This window comes from Condylostylus longicornis, unplaced genomic scaffold, assembly GCF_029603195.1.
Source record: "Condylostylus longicornis isolate FDR11 unplaced genomic scaffold, ASM2960319v2 ptg000012l, whole genome shotgun sequence".
NCBI lineage: Eukaryota > Metazoa > Arthropoda > Insecta > Diptera > Dolichopodidae > Condylostylus > Condylostylus longicornis.
The window spans coordinates 416666-442198 of record NW_026577981.1 but is presented as its reverse complement, the minus strand read 5'-3'; the positions used below and the strand labels follow the sequence as shown (position 1 = coordinate 442198).

The 25533-nt window shown below is 27.5% G+C and overlaps 1 protein-coding gene across 3 annotated transcripts; it reads left to right on the top strand.

Moving 5' to 3' along the window:
• Positions 1 to 344: 344 nt before the first annotated feature.
• On the top strand, positions 345 to 13554 carry LOC129619359 (uncharacterized). 3 transcript variants are annotated; one of them, XR_008697860.1, is made up of 4 exons: positions 345 to 1068; positions 1258 to 1307; positions 1360 to 3757; positions 3856 to 5440. XR_008697860.1 is itself a non-coding variant. In XM_055534602.1 (4 exons), exons 1-4 carry the CDS (start codon positions 539 to 541, stop codon positions 13407 to 13409), a joined length of 729 nt encoding a protein of 242 aa, XP_055390577.1. In that variant the 5' UTR covers positions 353 to 538; the 3' UTR covers positions 13410 to 13554. The 3 variants fall into 3 exon arrangements, 2 of the variants coding, with proteins under 2 accessions (XP_055390576.1, XP_055390577.1); XM_055534602.1 differs by lacking the exon at positions 3856 to 5440 and adding an exon at positions 13375 to 13554 and having other exon boundaries at positions 353 to 1068; positions 1360 to 1473; XM_055534601.1 differs by having other exon boundaries at positions 1360 to 5440.
• Positions 13555 to 25533: the final 11979 nt, after the last annotated feature.

Below are 25533 nucleotides of genomic sequence, written 5' to 3'. Positions count from 1 at the left end.
AGGAAAATTATTTAATTAAATTATTTAGATTCAATATACTACCAACATGTGCTATTTGTAGCGGTAAGGTTCAGCGTAGTTCTCTTGCTATTGAATGTGGTGACTGCAACGGTATATTGCATGCTCATTGTGCTAAATTGTCTCAAAATGAGATTGATTATATGAATAAAAACAATACATCATATACATGCTCCATTTGTCGACTGGCAACGCCGGCAATCTGTTAACGATGAGAGTGTTAGTCATACAATCAACTCTCTTACGATAAGTATAACCAATACACAAGCAAATACACAAGATAATATTAAAAATTCTATTGCTACAAGTATTAATTCGCTTACTTTACCACAAAATATGTCTACTACTAAGTCAATTACAAACCAGCAAAAAACAAATGGTTCTTCAGGTAGTCAAACAAATAATGTTACTCTTCCATTTTTGTATGCTCTGAATTTAGAAATGAAACAAATGCTAGCAGAAAATAAAACTCAAATTAATAAACTTATAGAAAAAAAAGAAACACTCAATAAAAAAAATTATGTCTCTTGAGTTAAAAGTAAATAAGCTAGAGCAAAATAAAATGAAAAAATGTGTTGATGTTGTTGGATTGCCAAATGTTAACTCAAATATTGTGAAAGAGAAAGTATTATCTCTCTTTTCTCAGATGTGCAATGAAAATTTGAGTGAAAGTGACATTACCAATTGTTACATCAAACATAATAATGTAAATAAAAATAAGTCTAATAAAAATATTATTTTTGTTAAATTTTCTTCAATGAACTGCAAGCAAAAAATAATGAATTGTAAAAAATTTTTAAAAACTAAAAACTTCGGTGTTTCTGGAGAAGCTAATAGTGACTTTGTGAATAAAAAAGTATATGTTAACAATAGTCTAACTTTGTTTTACAAATCTTTATTGAAAAAAGCCCAAGAAATAAAAAAGGAAAGGAGTTACAAATTTTTGTGGATTCGGAATTCCACGATTTATATGAGAAAAATTGAAGGAAGTGATAGACTGGAAATTACGTGCTTTGAGGATTTAAATAGAATTTCCAACATTATTAGTTAAGTATTTATTTGTCGAACTGCATTTATTTCCATAAACTAATTTTTTATAATCTACTCAAAGCTTAATAAAATACTTTCTCTTGTTTATCATTTTTTAATAATTCTCCTTATTCACATATTGTAATTAATTTTTTAGATATTGTTATATAATTTTTGTAAAATTTTTATTTTTTTTATTATTTTTAGTTATAATAAAGTCAAAGTTTTTGGTTTTGCATCAAAACATAAGAAGTTTAAGGGTAAACTATTTGTTACTTTTAGGATATCTTAATTCATTGGAAGTTCTTCCAGATTTATTATTTATAAGTGAAATTTGGATATTCGATTGGGAAGTGGATGATTTTAGTATTCCTAGTTACTCGTTTAATGCTGCATGTAATTCATTATATTCTGCTGCTGGTGTATGTGTGTATTATAAGAATAAATATAATTGTAGTACGTTTAACTATAATTTGACAAGTGCTGATGTTTTAAAAGTTTTTTGTACTATTGATAATATTGAATATTGCTTCGTCGGAGTTTGTAGATTATATAGATCTTCAATTACAGAATTTAATACAGAATTTTTTAGTTTCTTATCAGATATCACTTGCAAAAATTTGTTTCTACTGGGGGATTTCAATATTAACATCTTGTACCAGGGCAGAGAAATTGATGATTATCTTCTTTTATTGTCTTCGTTAGGGCTTGAATCTATAATTTCAGAAATTACCCGGCCAGTTTCTGGTTCTTGCATTGACCATATCTTTATGAGACTGTGTAATAATAATAAATTTTTGATTTTTGGTGAAGTTTTGGACCTATAACTGACCATTCCATGTTAAGTTTAAAAATTGAATATTCGTCTGTGATTCGACCTAATAATTATATTTATGAGAATTCGTTTCAAAAAATTGATTTTAATAAATTGAGGACAGCTTTATTGTTTGAATCCTGGTCTGATGTTTATATTGTGGATGATACTTCGGTTGCTTATTCGATCTTTTATGATATTCTTATGAAACACATTGCAAGTACTAGTGTTATGATACGTAATAGGGACAAAAAATTGAAGCCGTGGATGACAAATGGTCTTATTAATTTTATTAAGAAAGGAAATAAATTACGTCCGAAAGTTAAAAAGAATCCAAATAATGTTCGTTTAGTTTCTTATTATAAAAAATTATGCAAAAACGTTAAGGTTAAAATTAAGAACAAAAGATAATTACTACTTTAGTAAATTGAATGCAAATAGGGGTAATTCTAAAGTTGAATGACAAATTATGAATTCTATTTTAAATAAAGATATGGTTTTAGATCCTGATATTGTGCTTGAAGAGGAGTCTGTTAAGTAATCCTTCTGAAGTTTCCAACTGTTTTAGTAAACATTTTAATAGTGTTGGTGAAAATTTGTTGTGATAGTAGTAAAATTCTTGATCGTAATTGGGTTTCGTCAGCTATTATTCCTGAAACATATGGCCGTGGAAGTTTCTTTTTTGAACCTTTTACGGCATCAGAAATTCATAAATTAATAGTGGGTTTCAAAAGCTCGAACTCCAAGTCATCAGATTTACTGTCTTCATATCTTTTGTAATTTCAATAAACTTTAACTCAAGGAATTATCCACATACTAACTATAAGAACTATAATAATAATTCAAATTCAAATTTAACCCTAAAAATAACAACCATTTTAATTACAATACCTGTTCAAAGTAGATTTAACCGTAATCAAAGTGGATATTCTAGATATTTTAATAACTAACAAATTAATAGTAATAACAACAAGCAGCCCCAGAACTGATAGATGTTGACGTAATTTTCGTAACATTAAATAATTCTCAAAATATATTATTTGAAGAAAATTTTCCTTTAGAGCCTCGGAAAATTCTTTACCAATAGTTGAATTTACCATTAATAATAAAATAAATAATTGTCTAATAGACACTGGTTGTTCTACCTCTTTCATAAATAACATATTATTTCCCAAAATAAAAAAAACAATATTGAACTTAAAACAATCGATTGAAATTAATACTCTGTTTGGCAATAATAAAATCTATTATACCTTAATAACTGACGTTCTTCTTGAATTTAATCATGAAAATATGAAGAATACTATCTTTAAAAAATAAAAATTTTGATTCAATATTAGGACAAAATATATTAGGAAAATATTCGTAGTCTAAACTTCATACATACTCAAAAGAAAATTAGTTGAATTATTTGCCAATTAATTGCCAATTATATTATCCAACTAGAATTAAAAGAAAATATACATATATATTTTTTAAGTAACACAAAAAACAACAACAATTTTTAAAATAATACTGCAAATCTTGGTACTTGTTTTGCTTCTAAACAATACTGTAGCAAAAATTTCAATGGGGAAACAGAATCTGGTTACACTTTAATTCAACAAGAGCGAATCCTATTATAGATAGTTAAATTAAAATCTTTCACAGTGTAAATTTCGGCGACATTAACGATATAATAAATCTAATAGACTCTAGCATTAACGTTTCGTTTTATTTATCAGAAATCGATTCTTCTTTTAAAATTTTGAACGACAAAATTAGTAAAATAAAACATACTTTTAAAACGTTGATTCCTTTTAGATGTAAGAGGTCACAAATTAATGTTGGTGGCTCATTTCTAAAATGGAGTTTTGACACAAGGATGAAGACGACAGACTTGAATCGAAAGAAAATGTAAAGACTCTAGATTTTAATATTCATAACCTAACAAATAAGCAAAATAATCAAATGAAGATTAATAACAATATTCAAAATAATTTAAAATATTGCAGGAAACTATTAATAAAAACCATTTGAATATAAATAAAATTTTAAAAGACATCACGGTCGAAAACCGATATATAACTAAGCAATTACAGCAATTACAATTGCTTACAAATATTGACTAATATTGACTACTTGGCAGCAACAAATAGTAATAGTTTAATTTTTGTTTTACGATTACCAATTATAAATGAGGAAAAAGGTATCAAGTATAAAATTGTGGCGGTACCACATTCTAAATTTCAAGAAATCGAAATTATAAATTCAGATATCAAATTATTCCAAAATAATATTATCCCCATATAACCCAGGAAAAATATAATAAATTAAAGTATCATCAAATTTTATAACAAATTTTTTTATAAAGTCTTATGCAAATTGTTTAAGAACAATTGAAAAAACTTAGACATTGTAAAACTAGATCAAGGATCAATTTTAGCAAAAAATGCTGTAAATCATAAATTGTTAAAAGATTGTAATAATATAACATATTCATTTAACAAAAACTGTATAACTTCGTTCAATAATTATACCATTGAAATTGATAATGTAAAATTTTCAAATAAAAATAGAGAATTCAAATATGTACAATATTGTAATTCCAAATTATTGTGATATAAATAAAATTGGGTCAAACCAATGGTTTGTATTGTAGCACTTTTCCCTTCAACAAGTGAAAATACTGCTTTTAAATACAGTCTATGTATACCTACCTTCCTACCTTACTATTCCTACCTTACTATTCAAATTATTTTCATTCATATGAAACTATTTCTAAAATTACATATATTTAGTTATATTAGTTTAGCAAAAATTAATTTAAAGAGGGGTTAATATAATGCTCGATTTTAAGGGTTAATTTTGTGATTTAAGAAAAATAATAATATTTTTTAATGTCACGGAATTTACCTTTAGGGGGTTTTCGTTTATCATCAGACCTATCAATAGTAGGGGACTTTAGCCAAACCTAAAACACACCTTGATAGTCAAAAAATCTTAAAACTAGTCAAACTGACTATAGTTAGTCAATACTAACTAACTAGTGAACTAACTAGGTCTATTTTGCCTCGGGATTAACTAGTCTTTGTATCCAAACCCCCTCCCCAGTAAGTCGGGAGGCCTCGAAATTTACATGTTGTTCCTAACGCAAACTATGTTTCATGACGTGGCTCTTTATCTCTTTACTTACTAGGGGGACATCCAGATCTCTATGAATATCGCTATTGCACACACCCCAAGAAGCATCCACCATATTACGAAGGACCTTGTTCTGGAAAGTTTGTACTTGTTTGACATATTTGTTTGGCACAACCCCATAACTATAAGCCATACATCCATATACACTTCGTCATTTGGTAGTATATCAACACCTTATGGTATGTTGACAATCCAGACACACGACGTAGGAGCCAATAGTTTCCTCTACATTTATTTTCTAATTCTATTGTCTTCTTCTTTATATGTTCTTTCCATCTGAGTTTGATACCCAACGTCATACCTAGGTATTTTTCTGTATTTTGGATTCATACTGTAAAACCATTCAAACTCAATTATGGTGCGTTCAATAAATTTTTGTTTGTTCACATGTACAGACTTAGGACAATTCATTGAAAAATAAGAAAATTTTAACAAGATTTGAAGACTTAAAGAAAACTTACTTTAATAACCATTCAATACCTGAATCTGCCATTTTGAAATTTAAATTTAAGAAAAAAAAAACATGAAAAAGCGACAAAATTCATGCCATTTCTAACATTTCTTTATCTATTCATTTCTTTATGTATCGTGAATTTTCGAACGTACTACAAGCTAAAACTATTCTAGAACTGAATAAACGAAAACTCCCTTACTTTCACAGACTTATTCAGCCTTATTACACCCATACGAACGTATATTCGAAGCGTATACTAAATTTGCCTTATCGTTTGTAACGCTAAGAAATAATGGTCTTAGATATAGACTCAAGTGTATAGACTTTTGATCAGCGTCAAATTCTGAGTTGATTTAGCTTTGTCTATCCGTCCGTCCGTCCGTCCCAACGATAACTCAAAAACTAATTGAGCTAAGTTCAACGAATTTTCACAAAAGATTCATTGTAGTAAGTTCCAGAACCCTATTTAAATTGGACATGATCGGGGTACCGGTTCAGGTAGCTGCCATACAACTTCAAAATTTATTTGCGTATATCTCACAAACTATAAAAGCTATGGTGTTGAAATTTCACACAAGCAAATATATTAGTAGAGCCAATGTGTTTGGTAAAAGTCGTTGAAATTGCTTGGCTCCTTCTGGTACCTGACATACAACTTCAAAAGTTATTTGGCTATATGTCAGAAACTATAAAAGCTGTGGTATTGAAATTTCACACAAACAGGGCCAATGTGTCTCGTAAAAGTTGTTGAAATTGCTTGGCTCCTTCTGGTAGCTGTCGTACAACTTCAAAAGTTATTTGGCTATACCTCGGAAACTATAAAAGCTGTGGTATTGAAATTTCACACAAGCAAATATTTTAGTAGGGCCGATGGGCTGCATAAAATTCGTTAAAATTTCTGGGTTCTTTCTGGTAGCTGCCATACAAGTTCAATAGTAGTCTGCCACACACAGTATTTTGAAAAACACAGTACTGAAATTTCGCATAAATTAATATGGTAACACGGCAACTTAAAGTCATAGTCTGTCCCATAGTTAGTTATGGCATATTTATTCGTACATAGGATAATAAATTCGTACGGGCATCACAGAGTTGACAGGGTCAACTCTATTTTTTTTCTCGTTTTTTTTATCTTGTTTTATATATATTGCATATTTATTTATTTATTTATTTATTTATTTATTTATTTAATTTCAGACAATTTGTATAAAATTGTATATAAGAAATTAAACTCTACAAACGCTTCAAATCTTAAGAACTAAATTTACGAAAACTCACGTTCATTTTTATTCCGCATACATTAATTTCTTAAATTCTTTAAATAATTTTAAAACTAATTTTGAAATCATTTAACTTTTTAAAATTTTTTATTTCATTTGGTAATGTGTTGTACATCCTTATTGCACTGTTATATTCTAAACCATTTAATTTCATAGTAGAAATCACTCTGGGTACCAATAAATGCCCTCTGTGTCTGGTGTTATAGCTATACAGCAGTGATTGATAACGATGATTTCATCTTATTGTTTATAATCTTGAACACATATTTGTACTTCCCGAAATAGATGAGTTGACTTATATTTAGCTCATTTGTTCGTAACTATACCCATTTGATCGACATGGAATTTTATACAGTGACTCCAGCTGCCTATGTTGTATCGAATTTTCGACAATATATGCCCATTATGTATCAATTTTGCTGCTTTAGCTGGCACACCGCCTACTTTTAACTGTTTATATACTATTCTTATTCTATTCTTATACTACTCTTAACTGTTTTATATGCTTATCCCATATGATGATCTGACATCATCTATGTATATTCCAAAATATTTTACATGTTCCTGTCTTTGTATTATAATATTTTCACTTTTCTTTAGGTTTTTTTAAATATTATGTAACAGGTTTTTTGAGCAATTATGCAGTGTATTTCCGTTAAGCCAATTGATGCGAGATCATTTTTTCAATTTGATGCGTGAGAGAATTTGAAGATTTTTATTGAAAAAGTGTTCCAATTAATCTAAGGCTTTTGTTGTTGCCATTAAGTTTGTGTCGTCTGCATATATTGCGTATGTTGATTGTACATATGTTACAATTCTCTTTGCTTGAATAATCAGTTTTTTAATTCCTTTTTCATTCTTAAATACTTATTTTTTTAATTGTGCTATGCTGATCCTTTTTATGTGCCTTATATAAAAAGCGCTTAATTTCTTATTTATTAATAATAAAAGGTGTTATCCACGTATTGCTTCTTGACCTTATTGTATGAGTCGTAGTACTATTTTCTTTAGCCTCCTGTATAATATGAATTAATTTATCAACTTCAATAATATTTTTCTCACTTAACCCATAACTGACTATTTCATACATTTTATCGTAATCTACTCTAGTAAGTGATCGCTTAGCGTTAGGTTTTATCACATGTTTTATTAAATCTAAACTAACAAAAGCAGTTTTATGATCAGATATGTCGCCGTCTTCAATTTTGTATGTGATTTTGTGCTGGTAATTTTTATTTTATACAACTTCTCCAACAAAATAAGCGTTATAAAGAAAAAAGGTATTAAAGTAAATAATAAATTCCTTAAAAAAACCAAAATAAAGTAAACATGAAATTACAAAAAAATTTTTTTATTTTTTTATATTCACACATACACACATACGTACATATAATTTTGATTTGTTACACATATTATGTATTGTGTATATGAGGTATGGGAAAAAATCAAAGATACATGTTTGCCGCATTCTCTTTATTTTGCTTTAAAAAGATTTTTCGAACTTATCTAAATTTTTAAAAAACTCTTAAAACGAAGAAGAAGGCTTTATGAAACAGAAAATATCTGATGTTAATGCATCTGAATACTTTTCGTCGTCACAAAAAAGACTCAAAAATAGTTCGAGTAGTAGAAAATTTCAAGTACGAGAGATTTTCGAGTATGAAAGATTGTTTTGTATGAAAAAACAGATGTAACGTTTTACTGTAAATAAAAAGTTCGAGTATAAGAGAAGTTCGAGTTCAGGAAGGTAGAATACGGGAACTTCCATTGTATTTATGTTGACATCAGTAAAGAAGATGCATTGTGTCAGCTGGTCTATTTTCGTTTCTAAGTAGTCGGCAAAAAGCGTGCAATTTTCAACAGGTGGTTTGTATAAGGTACCTATCTTAACTTTTGGTTGTGTATTTAAAATTTTAATGACAGTAAAATTATATATTTCAATTTTTTTCATTGTAGTGTACTTTGTTATTTAACTATATACAGCTTTGATATTTTCTATGATGTGTACGTCAACTTCATTTTCAAAAATCCATACTTCCGTCAGAATAACAAAATCCACAATTTTATAGGTCTGTATTAACTTTTCAAGTTCCAGAATTTTGTGTCTAATACTGTGCATATGTGCAGGTATAAAATATTTAATTTACCTATTTGATTAAAATTAATATGTTTCACCACATTTTATACCTATTATATAATCATGCCAATTTACTTGAACTTTCTGGAGGTATTCTCCGTGTCTGTTATTGATATGGCGTCTATATATTTTTAGATTTCTTATAACTTTTTGCTGCTTAATTCCTATTGTTTAACGATATTTATAGCATATTTTACGAAGTTGTTGAGTATCCGTGGGTAAGCCCTCTTGATTGATGAGCACTTTAATGCTAGTTTGTCTCATACTATCATAACAGATATCACCTTGATCATGGAAGTATGCAAGGACCGAGATAGTACGTACACCACACCATCACTTTCTATTGCTTTTTTTGTAAGTTTTACAATGGGAGGAGCCATTCGATCCACAAAGGAATTAGCTACTTTTTTATTATGTTTATCTGGATTTTGGTTATAATTCTCAACGTCTCCTTGTAGATTTAATGTTATTCCTTTGACCCAGTTAGTATATTTGCAATTAATTTTATCGTTATAATAGTATCTTTTTTGTTATCATTAATATTGTTTTTATTATTGTTATTGTTGTTATCATTACTATTATTAATATTATTGTTGATGTCATCATTGTGAATAATATCGCTAATCGCATTGTTCTTGTTGTTATTTGGTGCTAATGCATAACTATTAGCATCATTAGTGTTTGAAGAAGAACGTTTGCGCATTTTGTAAATTTTATTGAAGTATTTATTTAAGATTTTACCATTTAATTTGGTTGATGTTTTTTTTTACTTTTAACAGCCCTTTCGTGCCCTTGGTTTGAGTGTTTCGAAATTTCCGTTTCACAATTCACTGCTATTTCCGTTTTCATTATTTTTAATGCTATCAGAGTTCCGCAGTTGTTATTGATATCCTTTCATGATGATTTTTTCCTTTTTTACATTTATTTTCTTTTAATAAAGCGGACATTCTCTGCTAAATTTGTCATGATTAACATTTAAAAACATTTAAGTTTTTCGTTCACTTTGATACAGTTGATGCACTTATTAATTTTTTCTTTTTTACATCTTCCATTTTTGCGATTTTTATGGCAATTCAAACAAGTTTCTTGATTTTTACATTCAGCAGCTTTGTGACTAAAACACTTTTATCTTTCCACATTAAATTGATACTTTTTCGCTTGCTATTACTTTAGTAAAAGATTCTTTATCAATCTCAATTATAGCATTTTTCGTTTTGTAGTTTTTTCACTCCAAAGAGTTTTATGACTTTCAGCTTCCTAAATTCTAAATGTTGGTTTTTGCTTTTAAACCTATTTTTAATTTCCTATGTATATTTTGCGCTCATATACATTATTTCTATATTTGGGTTTATATTTATTGGAATTTTTATGTCATATGAGTCTTCCAAATTTGTTTCAATAGCACATTTGATTTTTTATCTCTCCTCATTATTTGCTGCTTCCACCAAAACACTACCATTTTTTCTGTTTTCAATATTCATAATTTTTAAAATGTTTTGGATCTACATTCTTATTTAGATCCAACCTAGTTTTCTCACATTTCTGTTTATTTTTAGTTTTAATAACCAGCGGTACTTGTTTTTTCATTGTTAACACTTTGTTTTACAATGTTTGAAAATAACATACGTCGACCTACATTATTTTCATTCTTGCTTATTTGTTTTAGTTCGGTGCATAATTAATTTTTAACGTACTTTTTATACCAGCATCAAGTTTCTCGCTTTTCGTTTTGAACACTTCTGTGAACACATTTTAGCCATTTCTTTTAGTTGGTTGATTTTCATTTGTTCCAATCTGTTCATAAAACTGCTTTCTATTGTTTGGAGGAGTTGCATTATTTCCAATTCATTTGTTTTAGTGCATTTTCACACTCCAATTTATACTCTTTTAAATACCCACAGTTTTTATCCACCGTTCTCTCCATGTTTTGCAACACCATGTCCACATTTTGAATATAGAGTAAATAGTCATCACATAGTCAGATGTATTTACAGTTGATATCACAATATAGTCAGCTGTATTTTACAATTGTGTTTGAATCAGCACGTTTCTGAGATATTGGTTCATTTAATAAAGGAAAAAATAAAAATATAGTTGTAACTATTTATATTAAATTATATTTTTTATTAAATTATATTACGAAATTTGAAACTAAAAATTAAAAATTATTTTTTCCATGAAATCACAACACAACCGTTCTTAATAAAAGTGAATTATAGAATCACCATGTATTTGTCATTTTCCATGTATTTGTCCATTTACTTATATTATTACTTATTTTCTGTAATTTTTTCGTCTATTCTTGAACACTTAAAAACCTGTTAGATAAATGTGATTCAAGTAACTCCACGAATTGCAACTTCTTAAGTTTAAATATTAAACCGTCGTCCCAAACTTTATCGAATGCTTGGACCATATACAGAAATAATGTCGAACGTATTTGCCTTTTCACTAACAGTTGTACCACAACATTTGTTATTCTGTGTACTTGGTCAATTGTTGCATGCTTTGCTCTAAAAACAAACTGGTGATTTGGAATCAATTTCGGGGGGGATTCGCTTTATCGGCTTCTTGATATTCTTCGTTTCTTTCCACAACGAGTACTTCGTTTCTTTAGTTGCCAATAAGCCCTATATATAATTCTCATATGATACTGATTTCCCTAATTAAAAGAACAATACCTGGTCTTGAATTATTACCAGAGTGAGTTGCCCAATAGCATCTATAAACTAGTACATACAATTTTTTCTTGAAGTGCGTTTCTGATAACAGACGTACATCGATATTTCTAGCTCTAATCTAGCTTTAAAAAGAAAAACCTTAAATTCGTGATTTCTACTTAGAATGCCATTTGCATTACACGTACCAATTCGTATTTTCCTTACTGACATTTTACAAAGGTTTTAAACTCTAAGACATCTAACTCTACTTAAAAAGATACCCCTTAGTGAAGGTATCAAAAAGATACACCTTAGTGTATCTTTTCTCTCGAACTGCGGGTTACACCTTAGTGTATCTTTTTTCCGTTGAAATTCGTAATTGAAAGTTCGTTAATTCTTAGTAGCATGTCTTGCATCATTTGCATTATGCTACCGTCAATTTCTTTAGGCTTCTCTATTGTTTTTTTTTTGTCAATATCTTTATTATGCATGCCTTTCTTAGGTCTTTTATCTATATAATTTTCTATAATTTTGTAAGCCACTTGTTTGTACCATTTTTTACCTTATTTGATGTTAAAGCATTAATTGTTTTGCGCTCCCTTCATGATTACCCAGGAGCCGTTTTGGCCGATTACTTTTTATTCTCCTTTTTTGTACTTCCTTAGCCACTAAGCAGCCTCGGTAACTGGTAGGGTGTGCCTCGTTACAGTGTGCGCATTTGTCCTGAAATTATCTTTCTTATCACATTCTGCGACATATTAATACCAGCGCATTTAACACATTTAGCCCCTCTTTATCAAAATCTTTGTTTATGATCGAACCTCTGGCACCTCTCGCACTGCGGGTTATAAGAGGCTTAACTTTTACTTTCATGCGGTGAAGGTATTCTATTTTGTATATCTTATTTATGTCTTCGGTGTGATCGAAGGGCAACATAAAAAGTAGCAACTTCTTAATAGTGTTTACACCATTTTCTTTTATTTCTTTAATTTTATTAATGACATTTATGCATTTGAATCCCCTTTGGATAAGTTCACCTTTAATATTCTATTGCTTACATGATGAATGCAAAGTTCTGACCATTACTTTAGTTGGCCTCGTCAATTTATTTTTATAAGTATGCCATTCCAATTATCTTTAGTTAATTGTCTATATTCATTTTCATTTTCAACATTGATTTTTTGTTGATCGTTGCTCACCATGTCTACCTTCACGTTAATACTTTCCTCTTTGAGGATCTTTATTAGCTGTATGTAATTACTTACACTACTTACTATTACAGGCGGAGGTTCATGTTTTTTGAGTTGAGAATTCTTCTTTGGTGGTGATTTCTTCATCCTGGTGCTATTAATATCTAGTGCCGGTTCCATTTTTTGTGAACTCTTGGCTTTTCTCTTCTTTGAGTTTGTTTTGGGTTTAAGAATTTAATCGATTTCTCTAGCCAACTCTTCCTCTGTTTTATACACGATTGCACCTACCTTGTCTTGCTCGGTGCCATTTGAAACTGCATTCTGCTGTCCCAATAACAATTAAATTTTCTGCTTTAAGTTTGCAGATCTCTTCTTTCAACTTCTTACACAGGTTTTTCAAGTCACCTATACGCGAATCGACCCATGGTTCCTGATGTAAAGGGTAAAAGGCCCGTTATCTTCAGAGTGAGTTACATTACCTTCAGAGGTTTTGCTTTTGTTGTTTTCTTCAGACTTTCTTTTTATATTTTTACTTTCTATGGTTTTTCTTCTGACTAATTGTAAATATAATTTTATGTATCGTTTTAATTGATATATTTTCAAATAAAGGTAAGAAAAGGAATGAAGAAATTTATTATCAATAATGTTGACCCTAAAGAAATTAAAGAAGTTGTTCAGGAGTACAAAAATCTTAAAGAAGGAAGAGTTATATATACAACCAACCAAGTTCCTGAAGAAATAAAAAAATTCACTTACAAGAATTGTTATAACTAATAAAATCTAAATAAATTTTACTTAAACAATAATAATTTTTGTAATCTTAATATGTCCCTCAATTTCTTACAGGAGCAATGTTACTTTAAACCCAAAATTCATATATCAATATAAATGAATATAAAAAAAAGTAAAAATTTAAGTACACTAAGTCCTCGAGATACAACATTTTTGGTTCCAGAAATTTGTGTCGTAACTCGAATTGTCGTTTGAGGAGGAAAAAAAATATATTGAAACAAAAAGTGAATTAGACAAACTATGTTATAAAGTAATTTACCTTTTTTTTTTACAAAAAGGTAACAAAGTTTGAAAAAAAAACAACAAAATATGAATAACAAAATCAAAAAAATTCAATGATGTAACAAAAATCTAAATAAGTTGATATTTTATCACTTCAATTCGTATTCTTAACTACTAACTAGAATTTTTAACTAGAAAGAGTTCATTGTTGAAGTATGTGCTTTAGTCTCGTCTTATAACTAAATTCGGTATAGATTTTTATTCAAAAAACGGTAAAATCTGTCAAAAAAACTATTTTTTTTTTTAAATTTTCAATGTCGTATTAGGAACAATGTCGTAAGCCGAATAAAAATGATCCAAATTTATATCATGTCGTAACTCGAAATGTCGTATTAGAAGATGTCGTATCTCGAGGACTTATTGTATATGCGTGATAGATTGCACATAGCGAAAATTTGTTCGTAATTTTAAATTTGCGAATAAAATTATGCGCCATTTCATTTTACTTTTATTGTTTGGATGATTTACACTACATCAACTCAACATAAAATTCTTAACATTCGTTTTATTACGATAACATTATGTAATTCTGTGATTGATAGCAGTTTTTTCAAAAACAAGAGCAAACATAGTAGTAGAAATTCATAATGATCACGTAATTTTGAAATTCATTCAATTTTTTGTTGTTAAAAAGAAAAAAGATATTGGTACACACAATCTCAATATCGAGCTATGCATTCCATTATTTAAGAATATTGTTCTCATTCTCTTTTTCTATTTTATTTCTATTTTCATTCTAAATCTTTGTTTTGTTTTTTTGTTCTGGTTTTTTACTAATGCAATAGTATACAGAAAAAGTAATATATTATAATAATAATGTCTTTATATCTAACAAGTCCCAATGCTCAGAGAGAAACTTGAAAGCACGACCTTATTTCATATGGGTTTTTTTTAAATCGAAGTGGCTATTTTTTGAGAATATACATTAAAATAAATTCACATTTATTATAAAGCAGGTAAAAATTCGAAAATATATTTGAAAAATCAAGAAAATATATTAATATTTTCATTCATAATTATTTTAAAATTCTTGAAATAGCGGAAAAACAACAAGCACAACCTTCGCCTTCAACGTTTTATATGTTACCGAAAGCATTTCATTATTTTTAAGTGAACAGCTGTTTTTCCTCATAGGCTAAGTTAACTTAAGATATGGGAAGTAACTGTGGTGTCAAATTGAAAATACAATTAATGAAAGATAATTATTAAATATTGATATGAATACAAAGTAAAGAAAAAATTTGAAAAGGGAATACGAAAATAATATCTAAAATACAATCAAATATTATTTTTCAATTACAAATTTTATATACACTTCTAAATTTTACATCTATTTTTGAGAAAAATTTTTAAAACTTAATATATTACCTATGTAAAAAAATATTTAAAAGGTTTTGGAAAAGACAATAATAACTTTTTATGACCGGATTCGAATATCGTTTAAATAAATAGTATCTAAGCAAATGACTCAAAAACTCCGATTGTAAAATGACAAGTAGTAGGTACTGATATCAGTAAATTTTTGTCCATTTGCGTTTACTATTAAGATTCATATACAGGCAGGGCCATTTTATAAATAGATTGCTTTTATAAATAGATTCTTGTTTACTTGCTAATAAAATATGAAAGGAGAGCGCAACAAAATTTTTGAAGCACTGAATATGACATGTGTGAAATAGTTTTAAAATAATTATCTACAAAAAAAGTTGATTGGAAGTAGGTAAAAACATATTTATTTTTAATAATTCAAAAACTGATTGAAATTATTTGAAACAATTCCATAAAGAAAAATAACCGAAACGAGATAACTCAAATTGTTGAAATGTGTCAACCTATGTTATATTACTTTTAACATTTTTGTTAGCCGACACTACTCAACTTACCTTATTGGGAAATACAAAATGTGCATAAAAAATCATACAACCTTCCTCATTTACATTTGAAACCATACTGGAATATGAATTTCAATTTTTTTTTTTCATTTTTTCTTTCCTCCTACCTTTCTTTCTTTTTCGTGCAACAGAATTTAAATAGGAAGCTTTTTAAAAAATGCTTATAATATCCTGAGATTTTTTAAAATATTAAACTCTTTTTTAATGTCTTTATATCTAACAAGTCCCAATGCTCAGAGAGAAACTTGAAAGCACACCTTATTTTATATGGCCTTTTTTAAATCGAAGTGGCTATTTTTTGAGAAGAAATATTAAAATAAATTCACACTTATTATAAAGCAGGTAAAATTTAGAACATATATTTGAAAAATCAAAAAAATATATTAATATTTTCATTGATAATTATTTTAAAATTTAAAAAAAAGCGGAAAAACAACAAACACAACCTTCGCCTTCAACGTTTTATTTGTTACTGAAAGCATTTCATTATTTTTAAGTGAACAGCTTTTTTTTCTCATAGGTTAAGTTAACTCAAGACATGAGGAGTAACTGTGGTGTCAAGTTGAAAATATAATTAATGAAAGATAATTATTAAATATTGATATAAATACATAGTAAAGAAAAAATTTGAAGAGGGAATTAGAAAATATTATCTAAAATACAATCAAATATTATTTGTTAAATACAAATTTTATATAAACTTCAAAATTTTACCTCTATTTTTATTTGAAAAAATATTAAAAACTTACTATCATTTATATCAATTACCTAAGAAAAAAAAATATTTAAAATGTTTGGAAAAAACAATCTTATATTTTTATGACCGGATTTGAATATTTTTCTATTTTTGAAATAAATGGTATTTTACCAAATGACTCGAAAATTCCGACTGTAAAATAACAGGTATTTTAAAATTTTTGTTCAGGTATTTTAAAATTCTTTCCGTTTAGAATTAAGATAGGTCATACATACACATGCAGGGACATTTTATAAATAGATTGCTCTTGTTTACCTGATAATAAAATATGAAAAAAGAGCACAGCAAAATTTTTGAAGCACTCAATATAACATGTTTGAAATAGTTTTAAAATAATTATTTAAAAAAAAATTTATTGGAAGTAGGTACATACATATTTATTTTTAATAATTTAAAAACTAACTGAAATTATTTGAAGCAATTTTATAAGTAACGTATGAATAATCGAAATGAGATAATTCAAATTGTTGAAATGTGTCAACCTATATTACTTTTAATAACATTTTTGTTAGCCGACACTACTCAACTTACCTTATTGGGAAATACAAAATGTGCATAAAAAATCATACATCCTTCCTCATTAACATTTGAAACCATATTGAAATATGAATTTGAAATTTTTTTTCATTTTTTCTTTCCTCCTACCTTTCTTTCTTTTTCGTGCAATAGAATTTAAATGGGAAGCTTTTTAAAAAATGTGTATAATATCCTGAGATTTTTTAAAATATTAATCTCTTTTTTACGTAAAAAAAAAAGAAAAAAATAATAAAAAATATGACACGATCAGTGGCATTTAAAGAAAAAACCAACAACGAGGCCAAAAATTCGTAACATTTCGTAAAAAAATTGAGTATTGGGACTTGTTAGATATAAAGACATTACTCTTTTTTACGTAAAAAAAAAGAAAAAAAAAACAGGAACGAAGCCGAAAATTCGTAATATTTCGTAAAAAAATTGAGTAAAGACATTACTTGATATTTTTTAAAATATTAAACTCTTTTTTACGTAAAAAAAAGGAAAAAATGATAAGAAATATGACACGATCAGTAGCATTTAAAGTGCTAAAATTGAGAATTGGGGAAAAAAATTGAGTATTGGGAGTTGTTAGATGTAAAGACATTAATAATAATGTTATGAATTTTACTAATACAACATCATAGTTGCGAAATTAATAAGAATGTGCTTATTACACTAATAATTTAACTTAATGGAAATTTCTTCATGCAACTGCAGAACAGATGGATGACGTTATCAAAGGAACGAGTTAAAGGCAGAAAAATTAATTAAAAAATTTTTCTCCTCGAACTGGACTCGAACCAGTGACCTAAAGCTTTCTAGGCGGACGCTCTACCAACTGAGCTACAGAGGCATGAAGAAATTGCCGACGAAATGTTCTCTACATTGCTTATACTGTAATTTACATGATTACTAAGTATTTGTTTTGTTTACATTGATTGCTACATACAATCTACTATTGAAACACACAATAACAAGAACATATATATTTATAGGATTGTACCTATTGCACTAATGAATAATAATGTATTTGTTTGGTGAGTGGGCGACAACTCAGCATAAATAATTTTGCGTATATGAAACAATTTAAATATAATGTGTACGAACGAGTGTTGACAGGATGATCACTCAGCATAACAAAAATTTTGCTTTGTGATATAATTATATGTATACAAGCGAATGTTGATAGGGCGCAATCTCAGCAAAATAAAAATCTTGCTTTATAAGAAAATTATGTGTGTACGAATTCGTGTTTATTTATTTATATATTTATTTATTAGTTTTTGAAAAAACTTTTACTTTATATAACAATAATACATATTTACAAGTTTTTGTACTCTATAACATATCTCAATGTAAAATTAATTTTATATTAAAAGTGTAATTCATAAATTTCAATTTAAATCAATTAAATCTAGATTAGAAATTTCCAAGAAAAATATTAAGTTCAAATTAATATTTAGTTTTAATAAAAAATTCAAATTTTAAAACTTCAATAGTATAAATAATTCATTTAATTTCAAAGAAAGTAAAATGCAAAATTATTTTGAAATTTAAAACTTTAATAATTTTGCTAAAACATTTTTATTAAAAATTTTGTTTTATGAAATCAGTTATTGCTGCTATGAACTTTTTAATATTGGATTCAATTTTGATTAAATTTGGCAATTGATTATATAACTGTAAACAGATTAGAGAATTCTGCGTTGATGTTTTATTAAATTTCTCAAGTCTAAAATTGGTTGTGTTTCTCAAGCTGTACGGTTGGACATCGCTGACATATTGGAGGTTTCTAACCAAGTAAGAGGGAAGCAAATTATATTTCATTTTAAATACAAAAATTAAAATTTTAAAGACAATTCTTTGGTTGACTGTCATCCACTGAAGATTCTCCAACATATAAATTACAGGTGTATATACGCTGCATTTTAAAATAGTCCTCATGCCCTTATTTTGTAGAGTTTGAAGTCTTGTTTTCAACCCTGACGAACATGAAAAAATTATTGTCGAACAATAATCAAAATGAGGTAGTACCAAGGAGTTATACAGCCTTAATGATGTTGATTTGCTCATACTATTTCTTAGTCTCCTCAGAAAACCAATTTTATTGGAAATTTTTGAGCAGACCTTGTTTAGATGTTCGTCAAACTTCAATTTATTATCTATGATAACACCTAGATATTTTATACTTGATACTACCTCAACCATTTCTCCATTCATGTTCAAATTGATTTCTGCTGTTGAATTTATTCCGATTCATTTAGTTTTATTTTATTCATATTTAACCAATTACAAATGTTTTGCAAATCAAGATTAAGTTTTGAAACCAACTACGTTATATTTTTCCTAGTAATATATACAAGACAGTCATTAATCGCAAATAAAGCGATTATGTAAATTAATATCGTTTATGTAAATTAAAAACAATATTACCCCAACACAGAGCCCTGGGGAACTTCCAAATTATTTAATTTATTGCTTGATGTGATGCCATTTACTTTTACATTTTGTGATCTGCCCGTTAAGTAGGATTGAAGCCAATTATTCTCCTTTTCACATATACCATGTTGCTTTAATTTTTCTAGTAAAATGTACCTATCGATGGTCTCAAAAGCCCGTTTAAAATCAAGGAAGACCGCAACTACAATACCATTATTATCAAATATTTTTTTCCATCGAAACGTAACCCAGTTTAAAGCAGTTTCACAAGAGAATCCTTTTCGGAAGCCTGATTGCTCCTGTACCAAAATATTGTTCCGCTCGAGATAGGATTCTAATTTTACACGTACAACTTTTTCCAACACTTTTTCATAAATTGGCAGCATATTTATAGGACGAAAATCTTCAGCTTTAGTGGAACTTTTCACTTTTGGAACTGGTAAAACAATTGATCTTTTCCAGCTTTCCGGAAATACTCCTGTGTTCATTGAGCTATTTACAATACATAATATCGCTGGTCCAATAATTTCAAATGAATCCAGTAACATATTAATATCTAAACCATTACAATCTTTTTTCTTATTCATATTTTTGATATTTTTTAATGATGCGTTTCTACTTCAAATACAAATCTGCTATTAATGAAATTTATTACTGATATATATGGGACATTATCTATACTACTTCCTATTTCTTCAATATTGTTAATAAAAAAATTATTTAATCTATCAGCAATTTGATTTTTGTCTTTTACAATTTCAGTATTAATATTCTATAAAATTTCGTTATCGTTTCTTTTATTTAATACCAAATTTTTTATAGTCTTCCATAATACTTTCTGATCTTTTGCATTAATTTGTGCTTGATCTTTTATATACTTGTCCTTTGTTTTTATTATTTCTTGTTTATAAAAATTACGTATATTTCGATATTCATCACAACAAGCAGGATTTCCACGACTATATACTGCATTCATGTAACTGGTAGTTTTTATTTGTTTCAAACGGTCTAATTCATAGTTATACCAACCTGGCATTTTATTTATTTGCGTAATTATTCTTGATATTGTAATTTTTTTAACAGATTTTATCATATTGTTTTGAAAGTTTCAAGCCATTTAATGTATGTCATTAAATGAAGTAATATCTTGAAAGTTCATTGCATTTAAGGTTTCATTATAATTTTCTCTGATATATTTAAATTTACTAATTTTTTTAAATTAATTATTCTCAAATTTGCTATTTTTTATTTCAATTTGAACAGTTTCGTTGTCAGATATACGATTACAATGATCAATTTTATATATTACGCTATCACAATAATTTTTAACTAAAGCCTAATCAATTAGCGTCATTGAATTTTGCGTTATTCTAGTAGGTTCATTTATAATTTGCTTCAACCCTTCATCATTTATTTTATTTATCATTTCGCGAGATTCTACTTTAAATCAATATTAAAGTCACCTATAATTAAGCAGTGTGTTTCTGTTTCCATATGGTTTTTACAAAAATCACTAAATATATCATAAAATTGACTAATGGAATATTCTCTTGCAGGTGAATATTCTCTGTACAGTACTGATAATAGCCAACTTGTACCACTAAGAAAAATTCTAATAGACAAAATCCATAAATAATTCATTTTAAATGAATACATAATGCCAAAAGATAATGTTTTCTTAACATAAATAGATACACCACCAGTATGTCTAGAATGAGAGATACAATTTATTAGGTTATAGTTTTCTATCGAGAACTCTGATTCATATATCTCTTCTGTAACATGTGTTTCACTTAAAAAAATTATTTCTAAGTCTTGTTTTCTTATATAAGCTTCTAATTCATTGAAGTTATTAAGTAAACCAGCAATATTCAAATAAGCACATCTTAGACCTGAAGTTTCATTTAATTGCTAATATATTTTTTTCTTTTTTAGGTTTAATTTTCTTTTGAATACTTCACAATTCACAGAGTCAAAAGCATTATGCCGAGTATCAAGATTTAGCTTGAAATCGCGATTCATTTTTACACAATTCGCACATTAATAGACATCTATATTGCATTCGTGAGTTTCGTCATAATCTTTTGCACATTTAAAACAAGTCCTCGTAGAAGCAGTACACTCCTTACTAGAATGTTGGTAACCCAAGCATTTATAGCATCGCCTAACGTATATTCTCTCATATACTTTACATAAATTCCAACCTAATCTAACATTTCCTTCTTTTATAATATTATTATAAGAAACTACATCTGTTTCTATCACAGCCACAAAAGGGTTAAATTTATACTTATTTTTGAAGAATACCTTTAGTTCAACATCTTTTAAAAAATCATTTTGAAGCTTTAATTTTTTAACAACATCATTTTCAGCTATATGATCCGAAATACCCACAATACGAATTCGAGGTTTTTTGAGTTTGACTAAATTTATCTCATAGTTATTTCCTAGTGCATTTTCAGCCGCCGTTTTGAAATTGTTACTAGAGACATTATCCTCACATTCAACAATTAAGGAACCACTTCTTGTATATATTAAGCTTTTGAAGCCATCAGTAGTCGGATCGACATTAGATTTAACATCACTTTTTGTTTTACTTGTGTTTTTTTTTTTTTTGGTTTAACAACAATAGTTTGGGTTTTTTTAACTATTTCAGAAAAAGATTCTTTTGAATTTTCTTTTGTTTTAATATTTTTAATTTCATTTAAAAGTTGATCTTTTTCATATTAGGCAATATAAATTATGTGTATTTATGAATATTTTTATTTTTTCCGTATCTTGCTTCTATGTATACGAATATTATGAACTATGTAACAGCTGTATGAACTAATATTTTCTGTGCATAGGCATAATATACGTTATTTTATTCTAGTATGTGTGTAAAAGGAAAATTTAATAATTGCAATTCTGATGATTCATATCATTGAAAAAAATATTTCGTGTATTTGTTCAATAAATAAAACTGAAAGAGTAGTGTGGATTAAGAAAATGTATGAATAATTTTAGTTCTATGAAAATTTTTTGTTGAATGGTGTGAAAGAAAAATATATGTAGATCAATCAAGTGTTTTGCATAACTGACCGTTTTTTTTCATGCACATTTTTTATATTATTAGGAATAAAATATTATGTTTGTATGCAGGTACATTTTATCAAGTTAATTTCGCCGTAAATTGATATAAAAAAAATTTTATATTAAAATTTTTTTTTTTATATTTATGGTTTTTAGTTTTTAATGGTGTCTCTGCTTTTTGTCGCCCATTGCAAATGCAAACTTTTCATATATGAACCGTCCGCCTCTGATCAAACTGCCACACTACCCACTAGGCTTCGCAGTCAGTACTTTTAATTTACATTTCTAATCTTTATTTTATTCTTATTTCGTATAATTCTTCAGAAACCATCCTGTTTTACATTATATACATATATAGCTACTTCTGAGGTGTGAAAAAGTGTTGAGATCTTTCTCAAAGGCTCTCCACCCCTGACTCAATTTTTAAAATGATTGAAAACACTTTCACACACTTTCTTAAATATTAAAGTACGCTCTTAAACTAGGCTTAATCATTTATTAATGTCTTTATATCTAACAAGTCCCAATACTCAATTTTTTTTACGAAATGTTACGAATTTTTGGCGTCGTTGTTGGTTTTTTCTTTAAATACCACTGATCGTGTCATATTTTTTATTATTTTTTTCTTTTTTTTTTTACGTAAAAAAGAGATTAAAATTTTAAAAAATCTCAGGATATTATACACATTTTTTAAAAAGCTTCCCATTTAAATTCTATTGCACGAAAAAGAAAGAAAGGTAGGAGGAAAGAAAAAATGAAAAAAAATTTCAAATTCATATTTCAGTATGGTTTCAAATGTTAATGAGGAAGGATGTATGATATTTTATGCACATTTTGTATTTCCCAATAAGGTAAGTTGAGTAGTGTCGGCTAACAAAAATGTTATTAAAAGTAATATAGGTTGACACATTTCAACAATTTGAATTATCTCATTTCGATTATTCATACATTACTTATAAAATTGTTTCAAATAATTTCAGTTAGTTTTTAAATTATTAAAAATAAATATGTATGTACCTACTTCCAATAAATTTTTTTTTAAATAATTATTTTAAAACTATTTCAAACATGTTATATTCAAAAATGTGCTTCAAAAATTTTGCTGTGCTCTTTTTTCATATTTTATTATCAGGTAAACAAGAGCAATCTATTTATAAAATGTCCCTGCATGTGTATGTATGACCTATCTTAATACCTGAACAAAAATTTTAAAATACCTGTTATTTTACAGTCGGAATTTTCGAGTCATTTGGTAAAATACCATTTATTTTAAAAATAGAAAATATTCTAATCCGGTCATAAAAATATATGATTGTTTTTTCCAAACATTTTAAATATTTTTTTTCTTAGGTAATTGATATAAATGATAGTAAGTTTTTAATATTTTTTCAAATAAAAATAGAGGTAAAATTTTGAAGTTTATATAAGATTTGTATTCAACAAATAATATTTGATTGTATTTTAGATATTATTTTCTAATTCCCTCTTTAAATTTTTTCTTTACTATGTATTTATATCAATATTTAAGAATTATCTTTCATTAATTATATTTTCAACTTGACACCACAGGTACTTCCCATATCTTGCGTTAACTTACCTTATGAGAAAAAAAAGCTGTTCACTTAAAAATAATGAAATGCTTTCAGTAACAAATAAAACGTTGAAGGCGAAGGTTGTGTTTGTTGTTTTTTCCGCTTTTTTTTAAATTTTAAAATAATTATCAATGAAAATATTAATATATTTTTTTTGATTTTTCAAATATATGTTCTAAATTTTACCTGTTTTATAATAAGCGTGAATTTATTTTAATATTTCTTCTCAAAAAATAGCCACTTCGATTTAAAAAAGGCCATATAAAATAAGGTGTGCTTTCAAGTTTCTCTCTGAGCATTGGGACTTGTTAGATATAAAGATATTACATTTATATTTAAATTACCAACTATGTATGTATGTATATTGAAATCACCTAATTATGTTGTATATTTAACTTCACTTACACATACTTATATAATTTACTTCAATTTCGAAAAATTACCTTTAAAATTCATTTTTCTCTTTGAGAAAAAAAATGAGAACCTACTTTTATTTTTTTTTACAAAAATCAAAAATGCTCTTCAAATTACAGAAAATGTAATTTACCAAAATGAAATGCTTTAATACTTTTTTACAAATAATTGTAAATACTCAATATGTAAACCACATGTTCATTATAAAATTACAAGTACACCATGAAAACGTTAAAAGAAAATAAATGAATGCTAAACAATTTCAAGTCGTTCGTTCATTCGCTATTGTAATATTTGTAAATTCGCTAAAATATAGGTCAGTTTAGTTAAGTTAAAATTGTAATTGCGGATTTTATGAATGTTTTGAAATATTATGACTAAAAATTTATGAAAAAAAATAAATTTATGTAAATGAAAAGAGAATGAAAAGAAAACAAGCAAAAGCGTTTCAGTCGATATAAACCGACCGAATTATACCCTGCACGTTATATTCCATTCATTGTTATATACCAAGTATTCGAACCTGACAAACCACTCAATGGAAACATCATGGATATTTCTGACCTATAATTGGAGACAAAACTGCCAAGCTTCATGAATTTAACTCTATTTTTTTTTTAATATTTCAAATTAGTTTTTGAAGTTTCATGGCAGATACTCAAACTTGTTAGGCAATTCTATCAAAGCTTCAGGGATATGTGTGGGCTGATATTGGACACAGGACTGCCTAGTTTCCCGAACCTAACTCTTTTATTTTTCCAAATCATTAAAATTAGCTTTTGGAATTGTATGACAGCTACCCGAATCTGTCAAGTCATTTCAACAAAACTTCAGGAATATATGTAAACAACAATTGGACACAGCACTACCAAATTTAGTGAATGTTACTTTTTTATTTTTCAAAATATTTAAAATTGTCTTTTGGGGTGGTATAGCAGCTACCGGAACTTGTCAAGTCATATCACCAAAACTTCAGGAATACGGGTGACTTGTAATTGGACACACGACTACC

Bases quoted from the DNA above. Each gene is read 5' to 3' on its own strand.
- LOC129619359 (XM_055534601.1), top strand. From the start codon at position 539: ATGTCTCTTGAGTTAAAAGTAAATAAGCTAGAGCAAAATAAAATGAAA. The intron at 1,069-1,257 runs AGTATTTATTTG...TATTTTTAGTTA, and splicing joins ATTTCCAACATTATTAGTTA to TAATAAAGTCAAAGTTTTTG. The intron at 1,308-1,359 runs GTAAACTATTTG...AAGTTCTTCCAG, and splicing joins AAAACATAAGAAGTTTAAGG to ATTTATTATTTATAAGTGAA.